Source organism: Thalassophryne amazonica, chromosome 22 (assembly GCF_902500255.1).
Source record: "Thalassophryne amazonica chromosome 22, fThaAma1.1, whole genome shotgun sequence".
In the NCBI taxonomy this organism is placed as follows: Eukaryota; Metazoa; Chordata; class Actinopteri; order Batrachoidiformes; family Batrachoididae; genus Thalassophryne; species Thalassophryne amazonica.
Window position 1 is genome coordinate 14,971,313 of NC_047124.1, and position 24,068 is coordinate 14,995,380.

Sequence of the window (24,068 nt, forward strand, 5' to 3'; positions counted from 1 at the left end):
GATAGCTAAGATATTTTGTGTTTTGTTACTATTAATTCTCTTGTTTGTTGCTGTGATTAATTTAATTTTTTTCGGGACATTTTATTGGAAAAAGGTGGTCACTTGGAAGCTGTTTTGAGTTTAAAAGTCATGAATTAAATTATTTCAGCACAAATGTTTTTATTGTGACAGACAGATTTAATGTGAATCCAAATACAGTTCGTGCCACCGCGTCAATTACTATACTGATGAAAATGAATGCAAAGCAGGTGCATAATAATGGAATGTGTGTGGGGAGAAACCAGGTGGTTGCTCCAGAGATGGATGAATATAAGGTAGAGAAACCAAACACATGCTCTCAGAGAAAACAGAAAAAAACAAAATAGAAGCATGAAACTAAAATACCACTCAAAAAAAAGTGGCAAAATTATAATAAACATCAACAAACACTAGACTAAATCCCAAACCACAAAAAATAAAACCAATTTTAAAAAGTCATTAAAAAAATCAATCACAAAAGTGCTTACTGATGCCATTTCCTTTTTATTTATTTACAGGATATATTACACTCTGGTTCTGCTTCAGTAAACAACCCCCCCCCCCCCCCCCCAAAAAAAAAACCCTGAAAAAAAAAAAAAACCTAAACATAAAATACAACAAAGCAAAATTCAAATAGCTGCATTCAGCAACTGTGGCTATTGTGGTAGAAGTTAGAATTTTCAATTTAATATGGAAATATCATCTGCATAAAAAAAACTTGAAACAAACACACAAAACCCCCACAAACAAGTGAAAAAATTGTCTTCATTCAGATGAATGTAATAATAATTTTAGATTATTTGAGGAATATTGTGAATGAATGCAAATATACTTCATGTTACTGCATCATAAGAAAATGTGTTAAATTTATCATATTCAAAAAAATTTAATTCTTGAATTAACTTATTTGGTATAAGGCAATTGGTTTCCTCAAACCATTTGTTTAAATCTATAGTTAAATATAGTTGGAATTTCACATTTCAGCATCTTCAAAGTCCCACAATTTTAAGTTTAAATGTGTAAAAACTACCCTGCTGTAAATTGAATAATTTTAGAACTCTGTATCAGAACTTTTGAATTGAGACCAATAGCAGCTCCTTTCCATTTAAAGTGAGACACAGAGACAAGTCATATCTTACAGACCTGATCATGTACCAAACCTACAAACAAATTTAGTTACAATAACAAAAGTAAGAATATCTGTTTTTAACCTTTACTTTTAAACCTTTAATCTCCATTTCTTGTTACAGCAGCATTATGCACACACAAATTTCACACACTTTTCTCTCCGTGTTCAATATTCTGCATTTAAACTTTCATTTTCAAATGGCACTGATGACAACAGCAAACACTGTCCTGTACCAACAACTGTTGCTTTTAAAGCCTAAAAGACCGCCACACCGGTCATTTCCAAATGAACCGTGTTACAAACAACACGTGGCAAAGGCAACACATTCATGTTATAATTAAAAGAACCAATTTAAAAGAAGCAGTGATGTAATGAACACAGTTAACATGTTGAACACTGAGGATAAAAACAAAACGCACTCACGTCATCCTGTGTCGCTCAACCAAATGTGATCTGTTGGTACTACCCAAGGTGACTGAACAACACTTGCAATCCAGCCTCAGTATACTACAGCCTACACAAAATGTATGGTAACCTTCCCAGAGTTCATGTGGGGGTGTACCACATTATTTATCTAATCATAATGATTCCATACAGTTTGGTCCATCTATAAATTGTGTTATGGAATTATGGGGTAAAAACAGCAAAAAATGACAACAAAAGCCATTCGAGATTAATAAACTTTTTCTTATTCTTATATACACTGATGATGTTTTACAGGCTTCAGACCTGTGGCATATTAAAATATTGTTAAAGTATCAAAGGTTGGCTGTCTGTACTTCCATTTTTAGCTAATTTAGCGTTAACTAGTTGTACAATTACTGAAAGCAGAGCATCTTAGCGCACATAGAGTTCACTGTTTGTGGGAAAGACAAATGCCAACATTTGTTTACACTTGTGACAAGGATTGAAACCACATGTTCTATCACAGTTTTTTGACAAATTTCACATATTGTTCCGTGAAATGATCTGGTAAGATGTTATAGAAGATTATTAGAACTGTTTTCTTCAGTCAAATAAATTACAGTAAGAATATATTGTAGAAGTTTAGAAGTTAACCACCACACTCCGTCCTTCTCTTCCGTCCACTTTTCTTTGTTAATCTTCATGGGGTCTGGTATTGTTTCCCCGTCATTGGTCCTAAGTAGTAATTCTTAATCTGGCTGGTTTTGTTGGACAACTTGCTCCATGTCCAGCAAGATTGCCATGTTCATTTCTTGAATGCCCGTGCCACCAGCTCCTTTCTTCTCCGTGTTTCTTCAAAAATGCTCTTAAATTCACCACTGTCCATCACCGAAAATCATCCAACCTCATCCCTGTATCATCCATTTCCACAAATTTCATCTGTCCTGTCCAAAATCATGTCCTAAATCAAATTATCCATCACTTTTTGCTTTGACCTTTTCTATCTCGTTATCAAAACATTGGTGGCTTATGCCTTCCAGGTCAAACTGATCACAAATGACCTTTTGAAATAGCAACTTCACTTATTACTGGTTGAGCAAATAAGATTAAATAATGGAATAGTTAAAAACCATAACAAAACTATAAAAAAACAACATAAAAAACTATTCCTTTTTAAAATCAGGCTAACTCAACCAATACTTTGCATCACTTACTTTTTTTTTTAACCAAAATCTGAGCAACTTTTAACTGTTGACCCATATACAAACTGAAATTGAGCTTTGACACCTTTTTTGCTGTTTTCACCCCCTAGCTTCATATGTTTTGTCATATATGGTTCAAACTATACCTTTATGGAACATGATTGGAATGTTTTTAAATTTTGTGTGATCCCTGTGTAATCCTTCATGGATATCATTCTGGGATCTTGCATTTTTGTACAAATGGACTGCATTTATATAGCACTTTTCCATCTGCATGAGAAGCTCAAAGAACTTTACAATGATGCCTCACATTCACCCATGGACTATTATGACAAATTATCAGCTCATACTACTTGTCTCGCCACATTTTTAAAAAGGCAGTTATCAAATATTCTTTCTTCACTGTTGTTGTGATATATTCAGTGTAGATTAGCAGACAGAGCTTCTTTCACAATGTGATATGTGAACACAGTGTAGGCCTATGAGGGTTCAGTCCTTTAGCGACACATTTCAGATGACAACAGAAACTACATGCAGATAATTCCACTCGTATGGCTGTTTTCCTTGACATAAACTATAATACTACAACAGTAATACGTTTTCACAATAAGGCTGTTGTCACATTCCTATGCTGCTCAGGAAGATTTCTTCAAACTTCCCTGAAATCTGATATTGAAAAATTCCACACGACAGCAACATCTGTGGCATCACAGCATGCCAAGGTGGGAATTTATTTATCTGCAACTGTTATCGTTTTGAAGCCTTTTAAACAATCCAGCCTCTCAGTGCTTTACTCACTTTTGACGATCGCACCATTTGAGAGAAAAATATTTCCTCAGGGATTAGAAGGTAAAGCACAGGATTAATGGCGTCAATCATTGGGGCTGCAAAATTTCGTTAACCGCATGAACAAATTAGTAAACTGCAGCCATTTAGTAATTTCAGATTATGCACGTGTTACAATCATCTTAATTTCTTTTAAATTTTTATTCTTGCAACTGTGGCTGCATAAGGCGTTTAATTAGAACAATGGTGGTGATGTGGGCGGGGCCTAAACCTCTGACTTTTCTATCTATATCTATCAAAAACGGGCCAGTGAGATCGTGTTATGAGAAATATGAAAATCATTATCACAGATCACAAACGTTTTGAAATGGTATGAGTTGAAGTCATTAATCCAGCAGTATGAAGTAGATTAGCTCTCCATAAACCTTCAGGGCGGAAATAATTCATTCACCACCAGAAAGAGGGAAGATCCAACTCAAGTTGTCCTTTGGGAGCGAGCCAGTGGTCCCAACAGGATTGTGAGAGCTCAAACCAATTTAACCAATTTTTAACTATAAAAAGCTCAAAACAGACATCGTTTGGTAGGAATCCAGTGGGTTTGAATGTGCAAGACCAGATCACTCACAGGACGATTGACTGAACAGTCCTGGCAACATGAGCACTTTAAAAAAAAAAGGGGGAGGGGCTACGGCTTTACATGCTGGCTAAAAAGGCCAGTTTGAATCCTCAAAGTCGCCCGTTTGTTCCACATTAACATCCGTCTCCAACAGGCTCATGATGACTGACAAGGCTGCATCGTCGCTGCTGAAGCTGCTCAAACTCGGCATCATCACGCTGTCCAGGTCCAGCTGGGACAGCTCGCCTGGGTGAAGCACAACAAAACAACCGGTTATTCAGGGGGATGGGGGGTGGGATCAGACCATGATGATATCTGTGCACTTTGTTCCAGTTCCTTCTGGCTTTACTTATCAGGTTTCCCAGAATGCTTTTCCCCTCACCAAATGAGACTGGTGTTAGTTCTAAACTAAGACCCCAATCAGATTTGGGTTGGCAATCTGGCTCAAGTTGGATTCAATCCAGATCGCTTCTTAGTCGGATAGCGTTCAGACCTGTTTTTCAAATCCCGCTCATCCTACACACATGTCAAAACTCAACCCAGCTCAAGCCAAATTATTTCTCTTCTTGCATTGTGATCTTTCACCTTATTGTACTTGGCCTTGAGGTTTGTTATCTTGCCACGGTTCTGGCTTACCCTCTTCTCGTTCCCATGCATTGCTATAGCGGCTGCACTGTCCTTGATTATGTTCCAATTCTGACACATTCTGCCCAACTGGTTTTGTGTTTCCTGGTCTCCAGACTTTTTTCCAGCCATCACCAACTACCACCAAAGACAAACAAGACGCTATGCGAAGATTAGGTAAAGTTCACTTCAGAATTTGGCGGGAGTTTGCGCATGACTTTTGCATACAACCCAAATGGTGATCCTGCGATTCCAGATGTATGACATCATGATCCCCGCGTTAACTGGATTCAAGTTACATTTGGGTTTAGGCATTGACAAAAAGAATCCAGCTTAAATCTGAATACTATGGTCAAATTCAGAAAAAAACCTATGTGGCTCACGCCGGATTCAGCCTGAATCAGACTTGAGGTGGATTATCAACCCCAATCTGAACAGGGTCTAACAGAACCTACAACACAGGGCCTACTGAGCCATGAGTTCCCCTTAGAAGGGCTTCAATCATCCAAATTTGTCTTTTCTGAGGTTGGCAAAATTAGACATGGACATGTTAAAGAAAGTCATAATAACACACTTAGTGATCAATCCAAAGTTATTTTTTTCTTGTAGAATCAGTGTCAAGGTGCACTGAAGCTTCTGGTGCTACACGGTGGCCAACACCGTAGGAAGACACTGTATGTTGGGTTTTCTTTTAATTTGTCACTCATCTATATGTAGATGTGATATCACAGTTTCAAACAAAAGTGAAAGACAAAAAACCTCCCAGGACCTCTGTTTTCAGATGCTGCACTGCTGGCGCCCTCTGCTTTCCTCGACTCAGACTGGGACTGAGAATCGGTTGTTGCCTCCTCTCTGCTGGACACCTGCAAGTTATTTGTCATGCACAATGTTTCATTTTTCTCTGTTCAAATGTGCACATCAGAAGCTATACGTATATCAAACATCAGTCCCCTATCATTAAAGCTACAGTGTGTAAGATTTAGGGGTGTTCATTAGCATAAATGAAACATAGCATTCATAACCGTCTGGTCATTATTGTATATTGTATAATTTCCTACAACAATGAATCCATGCGTTTTCAAGAATTTAGAATGAGTGGTTCATATCGACAGCTAACGGCGCCCCCTCGTGGAGGCCGCCATGTTGATACAATTCCTCAAATAGGACATATTTACGCTACCTTATACATTTTACAGTGCTGCTGGAAGTTTTAAGAAAAAAGGAAAAGGAATCACTGGTTGCTTGTGCAAGCTTACAAGGTTGCGAACCCTCATTTTTCTGCAATGGACAATCATACATATTCCTTTTCACAAGAGAAGAAGACAAAGGAGCATGAATCTTTATTGCCAAAGAAGTGAAAACAAGAAGGGGAACAAAATTGTGATTGGCAACAGCATTGTGCAATATGCAACCTCACCACTAGATGACACTAAATCCTACACACTGTAGCTTTAAAACTGCAGATTCTATAGGTCTTCAGATCTGCTGCTGGAAGGTGCACACACCAAGCATTCCATAATACTGTAAACTTGAGCTACGCTCCTGAAAAATCTACATTCATGGAGACACAGTGTCAAATATTGACCCTAAAAATACAAAGGAACTAGCTTAAGTAGTTTTCTAGATATTGTAGGTTATTTAAAGCCTTTTCTCCCTTTGATAAGACTAATAAAGTACAACTGTGAAGCACATCTCCCAAGTGAATTTTTATTTTATATATATTATATCTTGATCTCTTAAGCCAAGGGCAGAACTATCACTCACACTTTTACTGGTGTGCGGGGAAACCTGCAGACCTTTAGCCTGAGCCAAACCAAACGGACTGGAAGCACCGCCTGTTGGAGATGAATTCATCCTGTTCAAAGGGAAACGGCATTGGAATTATGAATCCAGATTTTGTGCATATTTTATCCCCACCTTGAGCCCTAATATGCCCATCCTTATTTTAAATCAGTGCCATAAATTCCACATTTCTAGCCTGCTCTTGTGATGTACCCAACAACGCATTTGGTGCAACTTGTGATTCATTTACCTGCACTGTAACATTATAATGATGCACAACTACTGCACAAATACAGACAATGTACCTATAAGAGTCGATGAGCTCATTTGCAATTTGGGTTCCTATGCTGCCTGCATAGATCATTGTGCCGACGCTGCTGGAGAGGCCGGGAATTATAGGTATTTGCTTTGTATCTTCTGTGGAAGAGAGGAAAAAAAAAAACCAGCAAAATCTGTGCAAAGTTTAGTTTGCATATAGTATAGTTTGTTTTTTTTACCTTGAAGAGCTGCTGAGCTGCCTCCTTCATAGTTTGTGTGAGCAGGCCCCCTGCTGGTGGAAAGCAGTAGTTATGCTAGTGCATTATTTTGATTTTGAAGATTAATCAATGTCAACATCACGGAAAAAAAATTAAGTGGATCATTTTGAAATGTTGTGAGATATGAATCATTACTTACGTGATAACTCTGTTTAGTGACACGATAAACTCAACTTCTTTGGTAAATGGATTTGTGAAACTAAACCACTGACTCTGGAGAAAAACATAAGAGCCATATTTTGTTTTGAACCTGTAGCACTGCGTCTTAATCTTCTCCTTGCTTCGAAGAACTGCAAAGACGATGGACGAGTATCATCACAATGATGAGTAGTTAACATGCACAAGTAACGTGTTCTTGTCGCTGTTTTAAGCACATTTCAGGTGAAACCTGCACGCTGTGCTTCGAACTCAGGCGCAGACCTTGTCTATGTTTCTCTGCGAGATGCTGCAAGTCATCCTGGTGGAAATACTCGTAACACGACGTGCCGAGGACTTCCTGCGGCAGGTAACCGATGAATGTTGTGGCTCTGGGAAGGAGCAGACACAGAGGGAGTTTAGTCATTCTGGCTTTATAATTGCGGTGTTAGATTTTGTTTTTTTGGCACATAAAATACAGTGATGAGTTGGAACTGGTACGAAAGTAAATTCACCGCTCACACTTATTGTAATTTGATAAAATAATGTACTATACTTGTGGTGAGAAATTTCTTTCCCCAAAATAAAATGAGAAGAGATTTTCATGTGATGTCATCAAGATACACAGCTCCTTCTGAGAAAAAATGGCAAAGACAGAAAGGAATTATCTCCTCTGACAAATATGCAAAACTGTGTTTTTCTCAGAAGCTTCCAGCACAACACAACATGCATCTGCCATTTCTTTCTCAGCGGGTTTGTGTGGCTCTAAGGTCCTTAAAGACTTGTGCAGACGGAGGGAGTAAGAACCGGGAAACTCACTGTTGGTCAACAAAAGTGAACTTGCCGTCGATTGCACAGCGGGTGACGAACTCGGCGGGCTTGACGTTGATGTTGTCTTTGGAAGGCTGGTGGGAGACATGAGCGTGGACGCGGCACACCGTCACCAGGCAAGTCATATTCAAGCTTTCCTTCTCCTTCTTGGACTCCAGTTGGTTGCTTGGCCAACTGCGCAAGTAGCCGCTGCAGTGCAGAGTGCAGTATTTGTAAGAGTCTGTGCAAGAACAGTTTAAATAGGAAAAAAGTAATTATTCCCAGTTTATATGGCTATACTACCTTACCTTACTACTTTAAGCTACAGTGTGTAGGTTTTAGTGTCATCTAGTGGTGAGGCTGCAGATTGCATTATGCCATCATTTTGTTTCTCTTCATGTGTTGACTGTGATTTCGACGCCGCTTGTCCATCTCTTAAGCCCCGGTCACACAGCACTAACAAAGGACACCAAAGCCAAAACAAAAAGAAATCTGGACTTGCGCTGACTTTTGGAGACATCGTTTAACCATCGTCCAACTTCGTTCCTGCAGCTGGCACTTCGTCAGGAAAATGCGAACAAATCCCGAGGACAACCTCAATTTGTCCATATTCCGTTTTGCTTTCTGTGTTGACGGTTCCTCATCGTTTGCGCAGTTCCTATACTGTCAGCATTCCGTTTGACTGTCATCCAACTTCATCCAACCTCCCAAGTCCGATGTCTTCCACGAACACTGATGATATCTGAACGGATCAATAACTAAAGATCCGATGAGCTGAATGTGACTCGTCCATGAGTGGGATGAAAAGCAACATTGTCATACAGAAACAATATCAGCAAGAACGTTTTATCAACTACTTTAACTATTTACACACACTCCAGCCGTCTGTGGCTGCAGAGGCTGTGTGCACACACAAACTGCTGTGCGCACATTCACATTCCATCTGTGACTTGAACACGTTTGGCTGCAGAAATGATCACAGGCTGGCGCTCAGTCTGATACGCGCTGTCCAGTCACGTCATCATGAATGTTTCATTTTGATTTTGCGTCAAGGTCGCCGTTCGCATCATTTTTCTTTTGTTAGTTTCGGTTTTGTTTTGTTTCTTTATGCACTCTGGACTTGCAGGATTTTCGGTGATGGGAGAAGTGCAGGCTCATTCGTCCACCTTTTCTCACCGATTTGTGACTCCTCCCCCCCTTCATTCAGCGATTGCCGTGTGCCGTGTGACCGGGCCATTAGAGAGACACTCAGCAGGATATCTCAAAAAGACATGAACAGATTTCAATGAAATTTGGTGAAGGTAGGTGGATGTGACCTCACTTTACCACTAAGTGGCGCCATAGTCAGGTTTGGCATAAATCAGGTTTGGACCTTCTTCTCACTTTGTGTTTATACAATGTTTTAACACTGACCTACTTCAGGACGATGTGTTTAAAACTGTGATTTAAGTCAGCGCCAAATGCTGAATTCCTTCCACCATGAACTCATATATACAAACACACAAACACTTATCCATCATTCTGGAACAAATCTGGCACACATTTACCTGAATCCCACAATTAGCGTGGCAATGTCCACCAGAGGTGTCAATTATTTGGGTGAAGGTCAAGATCAATGGCTACTATGAATAGAATTTAAATAACAGAACATATTTCTTTTGTCAGAATTACATAGCTAGTTTATTTTCTCCAACAGCCACCAGGAAACCAGAGTTCTGTTGAATCCAAACCAAAAGGAGACCATGAGCAAACCCACCTTTCTTTTTGCAAGTGCCCATGAGCGAGTGTTTGTCGTCATGCATGCCAGAAACTGGGCTGTGCTTCATGCGGCAGAAGAATGTTCTTCGAGCTCCGGAGGATAAATGGGACGTCATAATGGGGACTTCGGACTGGACCTGAACCCCAGCTGGACACAATAACAGACAGACAGCAGACACCCCGTCCTAATATTTAATTCATTAGAACATGAAATTGTGACTCTTATTTGTGTAATTTGCCCACAACTCTGATCAAACAGATTTGACTGAATCTTAAACTTGACGAGGCGACGGACTTACTGGCGGCATCGATGAGGCGTGGCTGGGGGTGTGTCTCTGAAGTGGACAGCTGCTCTTTCATCTTACTGATGTCTTTGGGGTGGATGAAATCAAACAGGCTCTGTCCAGTCAGCTCCAACTATCAAACAAAACAACAAACATTCATCTTCTTCTTGTGCCTCATCCGTGTCAGTTTTCTTTGTTCCTTTGACTCAGTATTCTGTATGATTTGCAGATTATGATGACACAGTATGAAAGAAGCTGTTTGGAAATAGTGTTATTCTGCATCAGGATACAGAATAATGTTGCATTCTAAACGCTAATTCTCTCCCATTTACCCATTTTCTGTAAAACTGTCATCATCATGCAGTAAAATCTACAAACATTAATTCATGCAGTGAAGTTACACATCTGGATAGGAGGGCTTTAAACCATCAGCCAAAATAAAACTATTTCAGCTGTGATGAGGTGGCAAAACCTTGTACATATAACACATTCTGCCAGCATGGATCATACTTCTACATGTTTCTTCTGGTCCTGCCTCATATAACTGTTTCTCTGCTTTCTCAAAGCTGGAAAATGGTGAACCCCGGACAGACCCCCAGTCTGTCTGTTGTAGGGCCGACAGACAGACAAACTCATTCACACTCTCACTCACACCTACAGACAATTTAGTCACCAGTTCACCTAACCTGCATATCTTTAGAAATGGGAGGACACCGGAGAACCCTAAAGGAACCAACGCAAACACAGGGAGAAAATGGAAAGTCCACATGGAAATAAACCTGGTAGGAAGGAAGGAAGATTGTGTCCACATATGGGGGCTACGTGTGTGTGTGTGTGTTGGAGGGGTTTGCAATTGATACTGTTGCTTGGCAACAGGCCAGTCATACACAGACAAACCCATAAAGATACCATATTTTCCATAGTATAAGTCACACCTGGTAAAAAAAAAATGCCTCTTAAAGAGGAAATACACTTATATAAGTTGCACTGGAGTATAAGTTGCATCTTTTTTTCTGTATGAGCAGCTCTTGAATTTGGGATTTTTTGTATGTTGATGAAGTGTACTTTTATTATTGCCATTTATTCTTTTATCTTGTTTAGTTCTTTGTTTCCTGGGAAAGTCCTACATAAATAGTCATTATAGTTACCGTATTGGGTTTTTTTTAAACAACAAATGTATGATATTACTGAATATAAGGGGTATAAGTCACAAGTCCTCCCAAACTAGCAAAAATACCACAACTTATACTTATACTCCAGAAAATATGGTACATACTGACTTTTATGTGTAAGAGAAATCGGATTATGAGCGGTGTGAAGTGCTACACACCGAGCTAAAGTTGAGGACCTTGCAGACAGACTCGGAGATGAAGAGGATTTTTGCCCTATCACAGCACACCACTAACAGGAAACCATCTGCAGCCTGTTGGATAAAGAGAAAGATATTTTTTTATCGGGTCAAACCTCTCTATACTAGTTGTAATTAAAATAATCAGAGGAAGCACAAAGTTATCAATAATTGTACAGCAGGAGGAGTTCTGGCGGTATGACAGTGAGTACCCTGAGCAGAATGTGCCTGAGGTCTTCATCAGGCAGGATGGAAGGTCTATACACGGTGCCATTTGTGGCACTGCGACTCCTGCCAGCTGAAAGGGGAGGAACAGGACTTTAGAAGGAAAGAATCCCAAAATAGACATTCTGTGACATTTCTAAGATTGAATCGATGTTACCTTTGAGGGCCTTTAGGTGTTGCACAGCCTTCCGCAGCACAGTGAGCTTGTCAAGTTTCTTGTCCATGGGTTGGCAGGCCGGGATCATAGCAGACAGTTCGTCAATGAGGTTGTTCATTTTATGCCTCCGCCGCTTCTCGATCTGACGGTGAGGCTCCCTGTGGGTACAACCCACAATCAATACCAGGTGACTACAAATCCACAATAAACATTACAATGAAAAAAATCTCATTGTGCAAAATGTCCAAAAAAAAAAAACATAAATGGCTTTCAGCTGACACGCCTCCATCACCTGAAGCACTTCATTTTGACTTGCTGATCTTTCCTCTCAGATCTGCAAACCAAAAATGCGTCAGAAATCCAACTACGTGCAATTATGTCTCAATAAGAGCGCATGAACAAAGCCAAGAACTGGGTGTACCTGCAGAGGTCCTCCTCCTCCATGTGAAAGCTGAGGCTTTGCCTGTGTGAAAGGACAACCATGTGTCATTTCAGGTATTGCACAGAGAACAATGCCAAGAACACGTCAACACACCAGAGAACACAATGTTAACAGAACAGCGCTTCCTCTATAAACAACATGGATGGCTGACCTCTCCTCCTCTGCGTCTCCTTTCCGTTTCCTTGGCAGCGAGGAGGCTGCCTGACTTTGGCCCTCGTCCTCTGCAGCACCATCTGAAAGTCAAAAAGCACTCATTCATCGCAGTGACGTAAAAAAGGCGGCCAGCAAGCACATCGGCCTTGCTGATTTTTCACATGCTCATTGTCATTCACCTTGATTTAATCCATAAAACTTTGCACTGCCTGAGATCTAAGGTGTGCACAAGAATGCTAGTAATTAAAATGACAAGAAGAAACCAGCAGCAAAAGTAAAGCTGGGAAGCCTCTGTTTTTAAATGTGATACACATTTTAATAAACTGTTCAAAAATGCCTACAAAGTAAATTATGTTGCACCAATATTATCCAAATTTACATCCTCCACATCTGTTTTCAACCCATAAAATACCAAAAGTAGAGTTCCTTCTTACTGGACAGATCAGCCTTATGTCCTGTTCCATCCTGTGCATTGCATTCTGAAAATACTGGATGAATTAATATGTCAGAGGTGAAAAAGAAGTCAGCAGGCTACATGTTTTGTTTTCTTATTGTGCTACTTTTATCTGGAATAATCTACCTGCTGAGATAAGAAAGTCTGATAATGTTGACCCCTTTACATCAGACCAATCTCTACTCTCACACATTTTTAACCTCTGTAAATGCTGCTATTTTTAACAATACTGTTTTAACTAATAACTCATAGGGGAAATATATATACTCAATATTTTTAAAATGCAAAATAAAACCATTTTAACACATACAACAAATACAAAGCACTATTATATATTTCCAATATGTATTTTAAAGCCACTGTATGTAGGATTTAGGCGTATGTCTTAGTAGAAATGGGCTATAGCAGTGATTTTCAACCTTTTTTGAGCCGCGGCACCCTTTTTATATTTACAAAATCTTGCGGCACACCACCAACCAAAATAATATTAGAATTCTATTACCTCTGGTTTTGCACAAAACCCAATTATCGCAATAGAAAATCGATACAGAAAACACCGCATTTCGAAAATCCTCAAGCACTTTGCGCTCTGATCTCAAGTAGGGCTGTCACGATTAGGAATTTCTGGAGACGATTAATTGTCAGACAAATAATTGCGATTGACGAATATATTGTCTATTTTTTTTCTTTTTTTCCCCTTCTTTATATTCTACTATTGTAGTATAATTACACAACTCTGGAAGAACGTTTGGCTTCTGTGAGTGGAGAAACTGGGAATGGTGCAACATTTTTATTTTTATCTTCATTTTACATACAGTCCCAACTTTTTCTGATTTGTGGTTGTTTCTGTTGCATTTCTGAAATTGTTTCTCCTCATGAGTCACATTTTGTGCTTAAAGACCGCATTAAGCTCAAGATTGAACAAATAAATACCTTTGGAAAATAACAGCTGTTAAAGTTCAGAGTTCTCACCTGCTTTTTGTGATCTCTGCGTCTGAACATTGTTTTGGTTTTTTTTGTGGCTCAGTTCATTCATATATTCTCATTTTTTAAATATGTTTTTAAAGATATTTGACCGTTTATTTCATCTCACGATCTCATAAATTCAGCATACGACGCGCACATGGTGTGAACAGGACGGTAACGGCAGAATCACACCTTTAGAGAAAGTTCAGAGATAAGTAAAGGCGGCTTCACGTTGAACGTGTCGCGCCTGCATTCAGGAATCTCCCTCAACCACCCCCTCCCTCGCAGTCTGCAGCCTGTTAACTCCGCGCGCGCGCACACAGGCACAGACACACACACCGATAGCTCCGCATTTTAGACGGCTTTTGAAGAAGACGGCACTGTTTTAATCGGCCGTCAGCCTCCTTGTTATTGTCCCGCCTTAAGACGAGAGCGAGGCTGCAGCACGTTTGACATCAGATTCTGAGTCGTTTTATGCTTTATGGATAAAATAAATAATTCACGGTAATCGCGAATATGAAAAATAATCGCGAATATGAAAAATACCCACGGCACCCCTGACGATCGATCATGGCACCCCGGTTGGGAATTACTGGACTATAGCATGCATAGCCATTTGTGTATAATTAGCTACAAAAACAAGTATGTGTATTCATGACCTTAGAATAAGCACTTCATATCTGTACGGGAGCAGTGCCCCTCATGGAGGCTGCCGCGTTGCACTGCTAATGGTTGCTAGCGCAGGTGAACATTTTTGAGAGTTCTCATGTTATGAAATGTGAAATAATCACAAATCCCCATCATGAAAGTAGGAAAAACAAGAAGGGGAAGCAAAACCGTGACTGGCAACAGAATAATGCAATCTGTAATTTCACCACTAGATGACACTAAAACCTACACACTGCAGCTTTAAACACATTAATGCAATCCCTTCACCATTTAAAGATCTTTTCCTTTTCATCCTCACTTCATTTCAATATCGTTTTTATTATGAGCAATAATTAAGGCATCTCATGAATACACGCAACAGTGAGCAGTAAGAAAAGATGTTTTAAAGATTGGTATTTCACTCAGGAATGTTCATGTAACTGGAAAATTCTCTTTCATCTCATTGCTGTTCACAGGGGCCTTTTTTCATGCACTGTCTGCAGGTTGCTTCTAAACGGTACCAAACTTCCAGCTTAGCTCAGCCTTTGCCTGTTTACGTGTATAAGGCACGTGAGGGTAAATGGGTTTGGATGATTGTCTAACCTAACGGTTATGTAATGATGTAACACTGACCTACATCGCTTTCAGCACATGCACACTTTGAACTGTAACACATCCACTGCTGGTGTTGATGAAAGCAGAAAGTCACCTTTAACGGTGGAGGACGACTGCCCCACATTCTCCTGATCTTCAGAGAAACAAAAGCTGTCTGGATGGCACCACCAACACCCAACAGTCTGTCCATTTGTCAGGAGATCAAAGGTCATCAATAAAATGATGCTGAAGAAAAGGCTTTAAATTGGATTGCCTATAGAGCTGGAACTATTATTTTCATTCCAGTCAATTTTCATTTTATTTGACTTTTTTCCCCATTCACGATCAACTGATTAACAGATCGATTATTTTCTCGATTCATCAATTAGGCATTAGGTCCATAAAATGGTGAAAAATGACCATCAATGTTTCCTGACCCCAAGATGATGCCTTCAAATGTCTTAATTTTTACCTCCGCCAATGAAGTTGGAGGAGGTTATGTTTTCGCCCCGTTTGTTTGTTTGTTTGTGAACAGCCCATAACCCACAATTTTTCATATATCGTCATGAAAGTTTTACTGAAGATTCATATCCTGAAACACAAGAACGCATTCAACTTTCAACATTATATGTCAAAGGCAGGAAAAATCCTCCATCTTTAACATGGAATGAATATTCAAAAATTCATAACTCTGTCAAAAAAGATCAAATGTCTTTCATATTTGACAGCGTTATGTAGGATGGTATCCTTTATCTACGGACAAAGTTTAATCCAGATCTGATCCAGATTACAGATTTTGAGGCCATTTAAATTTAACATTGAAAACCCCATTTAATGTATATTTTACATTATATCTTAATCAAACGTGCTCCAATCACACTCATATTTGAAAGTGAGGTGCAGACTGAGACTCACTATTGCCTGATAAAGTTTGATCTGGATCTGATCCAGATTGTGTATATTGTGGACATTTGAATTTAATATTGAAAAGCCCATATGGTGAACATTTTGCATTATATCTCAATCAAACCTGCCTCATTCACTCTCATTTTTCTGTTATGGATTTACCTACACCACCAAAATTGGATGGAGGTTCCAATTTTATGCCCGTTTGTCTGTCTTCCAGTTAACTCAGCCACATGGGGTGTGCAGCCAGTACATTCTGAGTGCCGGTCCCAAGCCCGGATAAATGAGGAGGGTTGCGTCAGGAAGGGCATCCGACATAAAACAAGCCAATCAGTCGGAAACCAAGTGCCAAAAAGCAATGACAAATTTTGTATAGCAGAGATAACCAATGTTCTGTGAAAATTACCTGGGGGAAAAAAAAAATAAAAAAATCAGAAATCGACTTTGACCTTGAAAAGTTTTATAAGGTAAAATTTTGTGGAATTGGAAAGTAGTGTTGGCGGAGGTTTGTGCACGATGAGTGCGGTGCTCTAGTTCAACTTGTTTTTTTGTTTTTTTTTTACTGTTGCACTAATAAACACACCTAAATCATACACACTCTAGCTTTAAAGAAATAAAAGGAAAAGACATCTCAAGATGTTGAAGAGACAAAACATTTTAAAGCTACAGTGAGTAGGATTTAGTCATGTTATTTCAGCTTTGATAACCTTGAGTTAATTTGTGTAGAATTTACTTACAACAATAAATCGATAAGCTTGGAATGAGCCCTTCATAGTTACATGCCATGTTACAATGCCATGATGGTACAGTAGCGCCCAAAAGAGACATACTTACTGCACCTGTGGAATTTTGCAGCGCAGTTTGATAACTGTCATTTTTGTGAACAGGAGGATCCTAGATTTTGCTAATTACAAAAGAAGGCGATGGAGCATGAATCCCCATCGCTAAAGAAGTAAAAATGTGAAGGGAATCAAATTGCAACTGGCGAATGACATAATGCAATCTCCAGACTCACCACTAGGTGACACTAAATCTTATACACTGTAGCTTTAAGATTCAAAGTTTAATCAACTTGAACCAATGACAATCTGTCCACAATGCATCATCACAGACAGAGAGGTTAAAAAAGTCAAATGTCACATGCACACTGCAAAAACTGATATATTAGAAAGTTAAAAAAAAAAAGACGTGTTTAAAGAAAACTGACTTAATTTTTTGTCAAAATAGAAAAATGATATTGTCAAGCATTTTTTACATAAGAAAAAATGTTTTATTTTGGGAAAATGTATCTCACTTTTTCTTAGTACATTTTTTCCAGCTAATATCAAGCTGAATTTAACCAACAAGAAGGAAAAGCAGTGGATTTCAAATCATCCAAGCAAAGGAACAAGATTGTTTTCCTTATTTTAAGATGAGACTCTGTCTTAAAATAAGAATTCTGTCTAGTTTTAAGGCACATTTTAATTAATCAGTGCCTAGACATTTTTGCTAGTTTTGAGACTTCTAACCAAGTAAATGTTTCTTACCCCATTCACAGATTATTATTATTTTTTTATTTTTTTATTTTTTTACTAGATTTTGGATTATTTGGCTTATTTTGAGGAGAACAGTTTTTGCAGTGCAAATACAGTAAAATCTTCACACTCACTCAGCAGCAAACATCAAGACTGACTTAAATTTCCTTAATATCCTCCAAAACGGGTTTAGTGGGTCATCGCTGACGCACAAGTAGAACGTGGGAGTAAACACTTTGCAGGTCTAAATAAGCGATGCTGCACGAAATGCCTCGTCTGACGTCACACTGTTTTTTCCCCTCCTGCACCAGCTGACCGGCTGAACGTGCATCAGAGAACGTGACGGGAACGGCTTTGTCCGGTGCTGAGAGCACGCACTGTACGAGCGTTTGTACTGAGTCATACCAGAGCCACAAATTGAGGTTGTGGCGAGCCTGCAGGGCAACAAATAACATACCAGATCACATGCAGAGAAGCAGAACAAGCTCAATATGAACAAAAGTGAGTGTAAAATAAGACAGATCTTCTATGTCTACATTTTATCTCACTTCATCTTAGCACAGGAAATCAGATGACCTAATTTTAATACCCAGCCAGTGTATCCCACAGCACAATCCAGTACCATCATATATTTGAACAACATCACCAATTGTCATGTTTTCAAATTTCAATATCCATAATAAGCAAATGATATAAGTGACCAATAGATTCCTAAGCCTCGTAGCTTAAAACAGAAAAGTTTCATTAATCATGCAAAGTAGTGATTCCCAAGGTGTGGGCCGTGGACCCCTGTGGGCCTTGAAGGTACTGCAAGTGGGCTGTGAGAGGTCATTTAAAAAAATAAATAAATAAAAAATCACAATAATATCTTCAATTTTCCAATAAAATTTAACATTACCCCAAAAACAATTTATGACTGGATGTGTTGAAAATATGCACAGTTACAACTTCTTACATGGATGTGGATGGATTATAAATGTTTCCCTGCATTTTTGTGTGCCGGTGTTCACACGAACACACACACACACACACACACACACACACACACACACACACACACACACACACACACAATTGGTCTGTTTATGAAATAAATAATCTATCTTTGAGTCCAGAAGATCATGGGTTCAAATCCCCACTTGACTGGAAAATCACTAAGGGCCCTTGGGCAAGGCCTTGATTCAGATGGAAAAGCGCTATATAAATGCAGTCCATTTACCATTTAATTTCGTTTCTACAGGCTACATGAATAGAATTGTGGCACTTTGAAGATTATTCACATGTAATGTCAACCATATTTAACAATAACAGGTTGATTTAAAGTGGTCTGCACAATATGACCCCTTTTGTTGTGTGGGCCGCTGAAGAGGAGGTACTGCTGGCCCACCACCACTAGAGGGCGCCCTGCCTGGAGTGCGGGCTCCAGGCACCGGAGGGCGCTGCCGCCTTACAGGAGCAGCCAGGATGACAGCTGTCACCCATCACCGGAGACAGCTGATCCCAATCACTACGGAGGTATATCAGCAGGACGGCATCTCCACCTCATTTGCCGAGATATCGTTTCTACCAGAGAGGTAACGTATCAAAGCAAATAGAGTGCATCTTTTGGATTGAGCTAGTTTTTTGGATTACTGTTCCAACGAGAGGTGGAGGTACCTTTCCTGCTGTTCGGAGTCCTGGGTGCATACGCGCCCCCATCTAACTGTTCTTTGCTCCACGCCAGCAGTACCAGGTCCGACACGCGGAGGCAGTGGCCACCTGGGAGTTCGGGACTTGGCGGCTCCAGTATTCCCGGGGTCCTGTGGCGGAGGAAGCCGTGTGGTTCCGGTCTTACCTTGGAGAGGCGTCTCCTATCTTCGAGCCTGCCCACACGACACTTTTGTGAATTGACTGTTGTCCATTGCTGTGATTGGTTGTATTCGTTGTGCACATTCACAACAGTAAAGCGTTATTTTGACTTACTCCATTGTCCGTTCATTTGCGCCCCCTGTTGTGGGTCCGTGTTCCTACACTTTCCCAACACCTTTAATTCTTATAATTAATTACAAATAATTAATGGGGAGGTGGTGGTCTAGTGGTTAAGCTGTTGGGCTTGAGACCAGAGGATGCTTGGTTCAATTCCCAGCCTGACTGGAAAATCACTAAGGGCCCTTAGGCAAGGTCCTTAATCCCCTAGTTGCTCCGGGTGTGTAGTGAGCACCTTGTGTGGCAGCACCCTGACATCGGGGAGAATGTGAGACATTACTGTAAAGCACTTTGAGCGTCTGATGTAAATGGAAAAGTGCTATATAAATGCAGTCCATTTACCATTTAATTCATTATCTTAGAATCCACACTATTATTCAAATTCACAAAAAAAGCACATAGGTTTATAAATATTAAATATTGAAGTAATTTTCATATGCTGGTTTTTTAAAGAGGTGTATACATTATTTCATAAACTGATGAAAATTTGATATTTGACAATGATGATCGATGTTGACCCCATCCTTTGATCCTGAGCCCCAAATATACTATAGATTTATAACTAGACATTGCAAATTGACACTATGGTAAAATGCTGAATTGGTGCTACTTTACAGGTTATCAGTGAAGCTGTGTACATATCTCATGATTTCAACTAAATAATGTTGCTAACAGCCATCATTTTGAGGTGTTTCCAAGAACCAAATGTCACAGATATAATTTAATTGCTAATAAACAATTTCTAACATTTCAAAATGCACAAATCATAATCTGACTTTTTTTTTTTAAATGATTCAGTTTGTTGTAGCCCATATCTGATATCTGAATTTGTCAGAGGCCGGGGTACAAAAAGAGCAATCAGAGGCTGCAGATCTTCATCAGTGTGGATCAGTTCCCTGCTTCTTCAAATACTCTGAAGATTAGTACAAAGAGGGATGTAACTTCTGATAGTAACGACACCTCTTAGGGTACTGTGGGTAAATACTGCTTCATGACTCCGGCTAAAGCGGAAGAAAATGGATGGATGGATGGATGGTATCAAGTGCTATCCAGAGTGCTGAAACTGTCCCAGTGACATGCAGCAGTTTGTATCTGCAGGCTGGAATACATGTTTACTTGTAGTATTTTATAGTTTCATCTGCAGTTCTCTTGTCTTCATTTTCACCATATTACAGATGCAGGCCTGGATTTATACATATGTTTTTGAAATGTACAATTTATATTTGTATTCTAAGTTAGAAAAATGGTTTGTGGAACATGTTTGTGGTTTTCACAGCAAAAAAAAAAAAAACCTTTTCTAGTCAGATTTTATGTTTTTAAGAGAATTTAGGTTCATTGTGTTACTACCGTATGTCAGAATGAAAGAAAACTGTAAAATCACACCGGTGAGGTTGTGCTGAAGAGAAATGACAAACAAGGCAAAGTAAACAGTTTTTTTAAGGTAAATTACAAAGGTAAAACCAAAAGTAGTCCAAAACAGCTAATTACACCCTGGACTCCAAAGGGTTAATTGTTTTCTGAGGGTTTTTCGGGGGTCCATGACAGACTTAAATTTTATGCTTTACTGTGATAGCCTCAGCAATATTATTTTCACATGTTTTAATTGTAATTATATTGCTAAAATAAATACAAACCAAGTCAAAAATAAACAAGAAAGGTCCACAGTAAATATTTAGAGGTTTATGAGTACCACCAGTAGGTAAATGGTTCATGTCGGAATTTGAGAACACCAGTAATTTTATGAAATTTTAAGTTTTGGAAAAATGTAGTTTGAGTTCATTAAGAGCTCTTTGACAGATGTCCCACTGATATCCAACTTTTGAGAACATTGCGGAAAGAGAGGTTTCCCTCATAAGACACGGGTTTAAATGTTGACAGAACACTCGGAGACTTAACTGACAACAATATTTTAATTTTTCCTTTCAAAAAAAAAAAAAAAAAAAAGAAACAAAAAGTAAAACTTATTTCATCCGAAATGAGCTCTCTGGCTCCTCCTGTTGCACGCTGAAGGTAGTGCTGCTCCACTGATCTACTGACCCATTTTAGGACACGAACACACTCACACACACGTGACAAAAAAATAAATAAATAAATAAAAACTCTACTGTGGCTTGTGGTGCTTTAAATTAATACCAGACACTGACTTTAAAATACTCCGATAACTTATCGCTGACATATTTACGGTCACGTGATGCTACGCTCCCTCTGCGCGTGCACCCTTAGCCACCTGTGCGCGCGCCGGTCAGTGTTTACAAAGATTTTATTTATTTATTTAATTTATTTTCCTTTTTCAGTTATTTTTCTTCGCTAACATCGCTACAAACTTGTATTAATCGACTGAGGAACTACTTTACAGCTACTGTGGTCGTCGCTTAGACATTTTCTTCCACAGAGACTAAATAGTGACTATCATTTTATATATATATATATATATATATATTTTTTTTTTTTTTTTTTTTTTTTTTTTAATGAAGAAAAGCAGCGGTCCGGTGTCCGGGGCTCTTACCTGCTGGCCCGCCCGCGGTGGCGTCGCTGCCGCCGGCCGACATGCTGCGGAGCGCCGCGGTCGCACTCGACGCCGGTTGGGGTACAAATGAAAGGGAGCTGTTGTATAATTGTCTTCATTTTTTTTCCTTCCTCCTCATCCTCATTCTCTAAACGGCAGGCGGAGTAACGGGTCGGGTGGGGGCACAAACATGAGAAGGTGAAAGGACGGAACACTGACGTCCGTCAGGAAACGAGGAAAGGAACAGACAGTTCCCGCTCGCCTCCTCCCTCGCTCCCTTGTCGCCTTCTTTCATGCTGCTGTTTTATATACACTGTTTTATATACACTGTTAACCCAAATGTTCAAATTAATTAAACACACTGAACAAAAATATAAACGCAACACTTTTGTTTTTGCTCCTATTTTTCATGAGCTCAACTCAAAAGATCTAAAACATTTTCTATACGTATACACACAAAACACTTGTTTCTCTCAAATATTGTTCACAAATTGTTACTGTCTAAATCTGTGTTAGTGACCACTTCTCCTTTGCTGAAATAATCCATCCCGCCTCACAGGTATGGCATATCAAGATGCTGATTAGACAGCATGATTATTGCACAGGTGTGCCTTAGGCTGGCCACAATAAAAGGCCAGTCTGAAATGTCTTTTGTGTGTATAGAAAATGTTTCAGCTCTTTGAGGTCAGCTCATGAAAAATAGGAGTAAAAAAAAAAAAGTGCTGCATTTATATTTTTGTTCAGTGCAGATTAAGTAGTGTAAACTCAAAGTCTTAAAAATGTTCTACTTACACAAACTTGAAATATATAAATATATATTTGTATCTGCTTCTATGGCATCAATATGAGCGCCAGTGGGTGACGACTATATCAATATCATCATCAACTCAGGTCTTCAAGAGGACTTCCTCTTCATCTTTTCCCAGGTTTGTGTGGTGCTGACGTGACCCAAGTTCAAACAGATTTGGGGTCTAGAATCTTTCCAAAGGACACATTGACACAGAGTAGCAGTTGGGGTCAAACCCACCAGCCCTTTGGTTAATGGACAAGACACACTGTGTATCTTTGCTCCCACACTGGTTAAAGATTTATACAGAGGACAGAAAAATGTGAAATACAGGACTGATTAATTTTTATCAGTGAAGAAAGTGATTTGAAGGTGATCTTTATCCACAGACTTGCCGAAAAGGTCATTATTTTGTTGTGTCCTTTTGAATTATTAATCTATGCACAGATGTTCACTTGGCCGTTGCCTATTCAATCAGGTTGGAAAAGTCTCTGTTGACACAATTTTCAAAAAACAGTCTGTCTACATAAAATACTGTTGTTATCCTTGTTTTGTTTGTTTTCTTGTACATTGCTGTTGATGAGTCAAGACAATCTGAACATTAAATCAGTTTGGAGAGGATGTTCAAACAAAAAGATGGGACTGAACCTCAAAATTCAATCAGTGAGAACATTTCACACCCCCTCCATCTTTATCCCACATTTTGTGTGGGCTTAATTGGAAAATGGGCCCCAAGGTTGAGTAGATCTGGGGTAAATACTTAAATGATGATCAGTGATAATCTGGGATCAAACCCAACAAACCCAACAATGTAAAACAGTTTACCATTAGAAAAAAACATCAGGTATTGAATTTATCTTTGATTTAATGTAGAACTGTATCCAAGATCAACAATGTTTTGCTTATACACATTTATCTTAGACCATTTGAAAAAATTTAGGCTAAAAAAAGATGTCCCACTGTCCAAGAGGTAGTCCATCTGGCCGTCATTGACGATCTTTGTCTCTCGCCTCATAGTGCTATTCGAGACCTCCGCACGAGACTTTACATATGAAAAGGCTGTACGTGCCAGAGAAAAACGTGTTGATCTATATATTACGCAACTACTCGGTCACGTGGTGACCGTTGGCTCGTTAACCCATTTAAAGGCCGTCTGCAGCGAAAGCACGTGCGTTTCTACAAACCATAAACTGTGCGGGGGGCGGGGTTCTTAAATGATAGCAGGACTATTAATATTACCACATATGATACCACACAGGCTAAAAACAGATGTATCTAAATATGGGGCAGTGGTAGGTATAGCCCACTTGTAGGAAGA

General features: G+C 39.3%; 2 protein-coding genes across 3 annotated transcripts in view; one reads left to right on the forward strand and one right to left on the reverse strand.

Moving 5' to 3' along the window:
- zgc:162331 (uncharacterized protein LOC793007 homolog) overlaps window positions 1-16,218 on the forward strand; it is a 32,681-nt gene extending 16,463 nt beyond the window's left edge. The window contains exon 6 of the mRNA XM_034163106.1: window positions 16,208-16,218. The gene's annotated coding sequence lies outside the window, so the exon portion shown is untranslated. The remainder of the gene's footprint in view (window positions 1-16,207) is intronic.
- On the reverse strand, window positions 1,237-22,235 carry LOC117503842 (aryl hydrocarbon receptor nuclear translocator-like protein 2). 2 transcript variants are annotated; one of them, XM_034163103.1, is made up of 17 exons: window positions 21,964-22,235; window positions 12,409-12,490; window positions 12,237-12,278; window positions 12,108-12,149; window positions 11,816-11,973; window positions 11,646-11,731; window positions 11,416-11,508; window positions 10,101-10,218; window positions 9,800-9,949; window positions 8,053-8,284; window positions 7,519-7,625; window positions 7,238-7,388; window positions 7,060-7,112; window positions 6,868-6,979; window positions 6,545-6,635; window positions 5,550-5,643; window positions 1,237-4,402 (listed from the first exon to the last, which is right to left on the reverse strand). In XM_034163103.1, exons 1-17 carry the CDS (start codon window positions 22,004-22,006, stop codon window positions 4,245-4,247), a joined length of 1,812 nt encoding a protein of 603 aa, XP_034018994.1. In that variant the 5' UTR covers window positions 22,007-22,235; the 3' UTR covers window positions 1,237-4,244. The 2 variants fall into 2 exon arrangements, with proteins under 2 accessions (XP_034018994.1, XP_034018995.1); XM_034163104.1 differs by having other exon boundaries at window positions 7,060-7,109; window positions 21,964-22,234.
- Window positions 22,236-24,068: the final 1,833 nt, after the last annotated feature.